This window comes from Nannobrachium achirus (assembly GCF_963921795.1).
Source record: "Nannobrachium achirus genome assembly, chromosome: 8".
NCBI classification, from domain to species: domain Eukaryota; kingdom Metazoa; phylum Chordata; class Actinopteri; order Myctophiformes; family Myctophidae; genus Nannobrachium; species Nannobrachium achirus.
In genome coordinates this window covers 29,874,370-29,882,962 of record NC_137817.1, presented here as the reverse complement: position 1 = coordinate 29,882,962, position 8,593 = coordinate 29,874,370, and the positions used below count along the sequence as shown (strand labels likewise).

Genomic DNA, 8,593 nt, shown 5'->3' with positions numbered 1-8,593 from the left:
ACATTTTTGCCCTATTTGTGGAGATAAGCCACCTACGGTCGCTTATCTCCCGATTAGGGAGTCTTACTGGTATCTACATTATCTACATGTCCCAATGCAAAGGGCTGTGAGCTTGTAGATCAGCAATTTTCAGCCAATGTATTGGGTTAAAGTGGTTAAACTGATTTTGATGCTGTATTAACTCATTCTGCAGTGGACCTCCTGGAGTGGACCCCTCTCAAAGATCTCTGGGTTTTGAGAACCACTATGATAGGGTTAATAACAGGGCTCTGGCCGGTCAAGTTCTTCCTCACTCGTCTCAATAAACCATACTGTATGTACTGTATGGGGAGCTTGGGGGGCATGGGGGTTTGTTCGTTCTGAAACTTTTATTCAAACAGTTGCAGCCTAATTGGAAGGACATAGGTGTACATAGAATGTATCAATGTATTTCTGGCTGCAAGCATTAATGGTAGGACGAGTGATATTTGGTAATGTTTTTTTTGTTTTGTTAAAAGATATTCTGATATTATATCATTGTTATAGAATAGAACAAACAGTAACAGGAGTCTCCCCAATCTCTCCAGCTCTCTGAAAATATATTTCCAGGTGGGTTGAAAACGTTCGGCAAATCAGGAGAGAGTACCCATTTATGATCAGCTTCATTTTTATAGTGTTCCCATTCAAATTTTATCAGCTCAATTCTTTGTGTCATCACTTCCTACTTCACTTGTTTAATCTGTATCTGTGTCTGAGTTCTCTATCCTGATTGGATAAAATTGGTATCCCTATCTGAAAATGCATTTTCTTTTTAATAAGAGCTGAAGAGACTCCTTTTACTGACAGACAGAATCAGATGTCCCCCCACACATCTATTTGATGTGTGGGTGTTGGTATTCAGACGGTACTAGTACTCCATTTGAAGTGTGGGGGCTGGTATTCAGGCGGTACTACTCTTATTTGATGTGTTTGCAGCTGTGTACAGTGTGTGTGTGTGTGTGTGTGTGTGTGTGTGTGTGTGTGTGTGTGTGTGTGTGTGCGTGTGCGTGTGCGTGTGCGTGTGTGTGCACTGTGCGCACGTGTGCTGTGCCGGTCTGTGTGTGTGCTGTGCATGTCTTTATGTGGCGCGTGTGTTGCACTTTGTGTTGCACTGTGTCTCCTGTTTGTGTTTAATTTGCATAATTGGTTCCATCTACTGTGTTACAATCAGCTGCAGATGTTGATGCCATGCTCATATGGAAGGACAAACGCACACAGTCAAATGTAGAGCGGCTGGCACCAAAAACAAAACAAAAAACAATACATAATTCAGTGGAAAGACAGAGGTCGGAATTAAAAATGTAACCTCACTCACAAGCGATGGGCTTCTCTATGACAGATGTAGCACAGTGTGGCTTCAGAGAGGAGCTCTTCTGTACAGTGTTCATGTGTGCCCTCCAGAACAGAGCACGGTGTGTGACTGGAGTTGTTGGCTCTCTCCACAGGTGGAGAACGGGGGAGAGTACATCCTGGAAACCATTGACTCACTGCAGAAAAACTCTTGGGTTGCTGACATCCAGGACTGCATAGACCCTGGGTAAAACCACCAAATAAATATTTGCTGTTGACTCGAGGTGGAGAGAAGGCGGAATGGAGCATACACAGTCATTAATCATCCAGTTAGCAGAGTTTTTTGACAGGTTACTCTCGCAACAACATTGCTGTGTACACACACACACACACACACACACACACACACACACACACACACACACACACACACACACCTTCCACTTGAAGTTCTGTTTCCCAGTTTGTGGGAATCCGTTAGTGCAGGTCAGGACATAAACAGAAACGTTATTTGTGTGGATGTTTGTGGGCTTTGGTGTGTATTGATTTGCGTGTGAGGACGTTTGGCTGTGTTTTTTGGCATGCATGCCTGTGTGCATACGTTCACTTGTATACGTGTTTGCGGTCCAACTGACACGTTTGTTTACGCACAGTGACAGTGGCGACGACATAGAGCTGGCGTCATGTCCCCACGGCCAGTCCTCCAAAGACTGCAACATGGTGGCCTCTTGCAGCTGTGAGTTGCTCTCGGAGGGTAAGCATGACACTCAAATTCTTTGATCACAATTTCTTCTTCTGTCCTGATCAAGAATAAATATCATAACAATTTGTTTTAAATGTTTTCATTGTGTTCTGGGCCAGAAGTGAAATCACAAATTCGTTGGGTCAGGAATGAAATTGATTTTGCTTAATAATGTTATTCATCATTAGACTGACTGCTATTGAAGTTATTGAAACCTTACAGATCAGTAATGTCTCTAGTTCACCACCACTAGAATTGCTTATAAAATTGGTTGACAGTAGCAAGTCTCAGGTAGGCTAAATATAAAGATAAACCTATATATGTCTACTACATGCATAGTAGCACTAATCATATATACCTCAAAAACTGGTACCGTGACGACTGCAGTGATCTGATGGGCTATTTTTTGGGAGGTAGCAGCAGCCTACTTATACATTTACAGAAAGAAGGGTGTGTGTGTGTGTGTGTGTGTGTGTGCGTGCGTGCGTGCGTGCGTGTGCGTGCAATGTTGTAGCGGAAGGATGTTTTTGTTCTTCATTTCGGTTTCAAGCCCAATCATGTTGTGTTCCCTCTGCTCTTTGAATGGCTGTGTTAATGTTTATGACACATTATGTTCCTAGGCATCTATCGTACCTCTGAGAGGCCCTGCAGTACAGCAGCAGAACCCTACAGTGCCCCCTCAGTCCGCTGCAGAGAAGCCCCCTTCACGCAGCACCCGTCCCACATGCCTTTAGAACGCTTCCTCCAGTCTCCTGAGGCACAGGGCTCCAACGCCAACACAGGTAAATGCACACAGATGAATACGGAAACCAGTGAGAACTAGAAAGATGCAATTCTGGGAAATTTCAAGTGTGGTTGCCGTGACGTAAGATAAATGAATTGTCCTTTTATGCCCATTTTCCCATTCAAGTCAATGGAGATTTTTTTTAAATATAAATTAAACTCTATATAACGTATCTCTTTGCAAAATGCAAGCAGACGAGTCCCGATGAAGCTGGTCAATTTGACATATGACCCTAGTCCGTGCTGTGCCTTGCGTGCGTGTGAGAGGAGTAGCGCGGCAAAATAAAGTTTATCCGGAAAGAAAGAAAGTCAAACAAGTACTCTAGTATGGTTGCCCTGTTAGGGCAACCACACTAATGAATGAAAGATGGAAAGAGCAATTCAGCCAGAGTAAAAGAGGTTTACTTTTAACCTTTTGCTTGCATGTACTTTACCTTTTTTCTAGGCAGTGAAGGAGCAAAAGATTCAGATGTGGATGCCAGCCTGACAGGGTACCCATGGTTCCATGGAACCCTGTCTCGTGTGCGTGCAGCTCAGCTGGTGCTAGCGGGCGGAGCCAGGAGCCATGGGCTGTTTGTAATTCGCCAAAGTGAGACGCGGCCAGGAGAGTATGTCCTCACCTTCAACTTCCAGGGCAAAGCCAAGGTGAGACTATCAGACAGCAGAGAAGAAAGAGAATTTAAGCCAATCATCTTAGAAGCACTATCGTCTTGGGTCTTGCACCTGGTTCCAATAAATTAACTCCCATAAATGGCAAGGTCAGAGAGAGTGCGATGTTATTGCATCCTATCTGTCTGGATCAATCTCTAGTCCTCCTAAAACCCACTGCTCTATGAGAATGAATCAGACCTGTTCTTGTGACCTTTGGAGCTGCAGCTAGTAGTACACTGCATATGGCTGACAGTAGTCTTGTGTGAGACTCTCTGGACAGTCCAGAGCAGAGCACACCCTTGAGAGCTGCAGTAATGTCATGCCATGTGTCCTCTGGTGTAACACGATCCCCCACCTCACTTCCTGCTGGCCAGCAATGTCGAGGAAGTTGGAGCTGCAGACTGCTCCTCTGGTGTCAGTCTTTGGCATTCTGTATTGCTGTCCTCACATCCAGACAGTGCTCAGATAATGCACGGCATGCCCTGCCCACCGTCTTTGCTTGTGTATATTTGTTTTACTTGATTTGACAGAAATAGTAAACCAAACAAAGCATTGACATCATAAAAACTGTACTACTGTATGAATGTACAGTATGTATGTATTTATGTATATATCAATCTATCTACAGTAGAGTTCAAGTTGCATTAACATGCACATCTGTCTGTCTTTGGCGAGCAGATATGCCCATATATCGACTGGACATACCCAAAGTCAGTCAAAAATTGCTGTTGTTAGACAACGGTTATGACCATATATGAACATGCCTGAGTGCACGGTACACAATTCGGTGTTGTTGGGCAATGTTTGACACCGGTTTCTGTTGTGTTAGATGCCAGACCAGAGCTCGATCAGTGAGATCGAGTGAGAGAGTGAGAGAGAGGTACGAGATAGAGACGCCACTGAAATGGTGGGCGGGGCTACTTGGGGTCGGGAACGGGCCCCGCAAAATCCTGCAGACCTGCACGTTTACACGTTTAGGAGAACATCATTCCCCTACTGGGTAGCCTCGTTCTCTCTCTCGTTCCACATGTGCAGCTCGTCACAACATCAATTATTTCTCTCTGTGTGCATCCCACTCCCCCCCTTGCGCACGTTCGATCACTCTCTCTCATTCTGTTTTCGTAATGTTTTTTGTATATGGAAATATTGCAGGCTTATACAGGACTGGATGATAATATTGCGGTACTATTATGTCAGCAACCCTCCCCTTTCCACCTGGCTGAAATGTGCTGTAGCACAGATCTCCTCGCAGAGTGATCGCAAGCCCATTCATACTGTATGATGTCCAGTCTGCGACAGAGCCAAATATCAAACATGCTACTGTAGATATCTAGAAACGCTCGGGAAGGCATCACCGAGCGGTATCGCTTTATCGCCGGATCTATTCGCAGTGCCACACATACAACCCGAGCAAAACATCGGCAAGCCGCGCCTGATCTTGAGTCAGATCGGGGTGTTTGTCTTCCAACTAAACTAGAGGGGGAGATTGAAAGGGGAGGGGAGGGGAGGGAGAGGCAGAGAAAGGGGAAGGGAGAGAGCCTGTTTCACCCATGCAATAACCCTGCCAATTCTGGATGCAGGAACCAGAACACACGTTATAAGTGAACACATTCTGATGCTTGTGTATTTATTTATTTATTGGGTCTGTCGTTCATTTAATTCCATTTCTGTCCATTCATTCCCTCTCTTCATAAATAATTGAAACCTCTGTCTTTCTTTCCGTGCGGCTTCTCTTTCTTTGTGCTAAAATAACATACCGTCTCCTCCTTGCGTTCCCAGCATCTGCGTCTGTCCGTGAATGACAATGGCCAGTGTCACGTGCACCACCTGTGGTTCCATACCGTGTCGGACATGCTGAGACACTTCCACGCTCACCCCATTCCCCTGGAGTCTGGGGGCTCCGCTGACATCACACTGCGCTCCTACGTACAAGTGCAGCGGTGCACCAGCACAGGTACATGCCAGCGCATGATTAAAGGGCTCACATTGGAGTTGGGATGAATTCAATTCAGTCTCCTTATAGACAAGTCCCCTAAAGAGGTTTAAATAGATGTTAAATAGATTTTAGTGCCTATCCCCGCCCGGTCAAACTGATGATAAATCACATGGAAAGGGATCGGTTGCAGATTTGGCCATGAATATAGTCACTGTAGGATGCGGTCTCAACCATTCAGCATCATTCTGGATTATTTAATGAAAATAATTTATACATGGTCTAGCACAGTGGTTCTGAAAGGCTTTAGAGAGGTTTAGCTCAAGACCCATTTGCCCAGGACCAAAACTAGGGAAAATAGCATTATTTAAATGTAGCTGCAGTGTGTCTGAACTCAACATATTTTTCTTTAGGTGATTGGAAGGTACAGTATAAGAGGTGGCTAGTAAGCAACATGTGGTTGTTAAGGACTAGGGCTGCAACTATCCATTACTTTCTTAGCGATTATTCTATCGATGACTTTTTTATGAATAATCTACAAGCATTTTCTTTTTTATTGTATTTAGATTTTTTTTTTTTTTTTTTTTTTTAAATCTGTTTATTGGTTTTATACAGGTTTTTTAAGGACATACAGGCATACAAATGAATCTATACAATATTGGTTATACTTTGTAGATGAGTATACCACACAAAACAAACACACACCCTCCTCCCCCCCACCCCAGAAACATACATCAGACATTACATACATTAAACAGAACAAAAAGGAAAAAACACACAACCGAGCCAAAGACGAGACAAAATAAAAAGAAAAAAAGACAGTGCATGAAGGTTACATTTTCATCATTATATATTCTTCATGTGTTCTCCGTGATGACCATTGGCCCATTTTCGAACCACCGTAAGCCAGAAGAAATTCAATGCCTAGCATTTACATAGTCCATGAAAGGTTGCCAGGTTTTAAAGAACTTTTCTATAGAACCCTGTAGAGTAAATCTTAGTTTTTCTAACTTAAGGTGCTGCATGACATCATTAACCAGCATTTTAAATGCAGGAGGCTGAGCTTGTTTCCAATTCATTAGAATTAACCTGCGTGCCATAAAGGTCACGAATCTCGCCACTGTGGAGTCACGTCCTCTAAGGGGACTATTCTCTCCCGGAATCCCCAACACTGCCATAACAGGGTCGGGATTTACTCTATATCCCAGAATATCCGAGAGAGTTTTAAATATAGTATTCCAAAAGTTGGACAGATTTGGACATGACCAAAACATGTGCCCCAGTGTGGCCGGGAAAACCTTACAACGGTCACACATGGGATCTGTGTCGGGATACATTTTGGAAAGCTTGACTATTTAGATTTTTTTTAATATAACCATGAATCGATGCAAGAATAATCTGATTACGTTTCTTTTTTTATATTTGACAAAATCAATTAGTCTAATTAAATACTTAAGCCCTATTTTAGGTGTTGTACAATAGAGTCATACAAATAGCTCACGGCATCGCAACATGTTGAGCTTTGGAAATGTATTATTTAATTTAATTATTATTTAATTCAAATCTATTATTTCTTATTCCTTATTATAAATTGATTCGTTCTATTAACTGTTGCACCAATATATTACAGAGATTTGTTCTGTGGAAGCAACACTGAAACTCACCAAATCAGCCTCGCCACCACCCCTCCCCGCCCTTACACTCTACGCCGTCCCTGCTCTCTCCTGGCATGGGATGAATGCCCTCCTGTGCAGGAGAGAGAAGGAGAGCCAGGGGGAGCGAGGGGGCGATTATACCACAGAAGCTTTACATGCAGGCCTAGACTCTGGCCCGAAACCCACCCTGGTGGTCACAAAGAGGCTCTCTGTTTCTTCCAGGCCCCAAGCCTTCACAAGCACGCACGCACGCGCTCACACGCACATACGCATGCACACACACACACACGCGCGTGCGCGTGCGCACACACACACACACACACACACACACACACACACACACACACACACACACACACACACACACACACACACACAGAGTGTGGATTTGCTCCAGTGTGTAAAAGGCTTTATTGATACATTGGTCAGGCGTGTCTCTGGCAGCAGTGATGTTGGTGTTATTGCCCACCAAGAGAAAGGATAATAAAGGAGGTCCATGTGTTTACATTCTGCTCTATAAAGAACCTTTTTACGACCAGCTCTCTGACTGGGACGAATGGTCAGCACAGTTTGGATAATTTCTTTCTGTGCTATTCTATGCTATTATTACATTGTGTCCTGTAATAGTAGGGCTTATTTTTCTTTTCTGTTTGCATTCATGTTTCTTCACATAACTCCGTCTATCTATTACAGATGTGACCGTGCCTCAAGTGCTCACCCCACCCAGGGATGCCGGCTGCCGGACTGACCCGGCCCAGCCGTCCCTTCACCTCCCGGGGATCACACCTCAAGCAGGGCCCCCTGCTGACGCCACTCTGTCCTCCAGCTCCTCCTCCTCGCCCACTGCTCTCCCCTCGCTGTCTCGCAGTGACCCGGGCAGCGGAGGAGGGGGAGGCGGGATGCAGAGCAGGAGTAACAGCTCAGAGCGTCTGCTGGAGGCCTCTAGTGGTGCATCTGAGGACTACCATGACACTGACGGAACGCGCAGGACCCGAGCTGTGGAGAACCAATACTCGTTCTACTAAAGCCAATCCGGGCACAGCTGAGGGCCTACACAAAGGTTCTTATTGGGTGAGACGAAAGAGGCGAAGTTGGGGATTTGTAATCAATCGATATAAGGGATAGAAGTGACAGGGGAAGGAAGCTCTGCTGCCGACAGAACTGGTCCAAATCACTGGATCACTACTCTGTTTTGGCTGCTTGTAATCTAAGGCATTTGTTGTTTTTCCAGAAATATGACGAGGCGAGCTTGGACATTGCATTGATCTCAGTCTCTTAGCAGTACGTTCAACTGAGTAATCCCAAAGGCACTTTTGAAACCTTCAGTCTCAGCTGTCAAACGTGCGGGGGAACAAGGGCCATAGTCTGGTGTGTGAGTGATGGGAGAAACAGTGGGCTAGTGTGGGAGAGAACGCTGAGATGGACTGAGATGAAGGATAGATGCAGGAAGAGAGATAACATGGGAGTCAGTTATACATATGGCTTTGATTCACCTCATCAGACCACGTCCTGTCCACCCCT

General features: G+C 44.8%; 1 protein-coding gene across 1 annotated transcript in view; it reads left to right on the top strand.

Annotated features, from left to right (window-relative positions):
* sh2b2 (SH2B adaptor protein 2) overlaps positions 1 to 8,097 on the top strand; it is a gene marked incomplete at its 3' end in the record, with an annotated part of 16,215 nt that extends 8,118 nt beyond the window's left edge. Inside the window, exons 4-9 of the mRNA XM_080732153.1 lie at positions 1,464 to 1,555; positions 1,962 to 2,062; positions 2,671 to 2,832; positions 3,279 to 3,478; positions 5,264 to 5,438; positions 7,766 to 8,097. Of these exons, the coding sequence (XP_080588279.1) occupies positions 1,464 to 1,555; positions 1,962 to 2,062; positions 2,671 to 2,832; positions 3,279 to 3,478; positions 5,264 to 5,438; positions 7,766 to 8,097 (1,062 nt within the window). The remainder of the gene's footprint in view (positions 1 to 1,463; positions 1,556 to 1,961; positions 2,063 to 2,670; positions 2,833 to 3,278; positions 3,479 to 5,263; positions 5,439 to 7,765) is intronic.
* Positions 8,098 to 8,593: the final 496 nt, after the last annotated feature.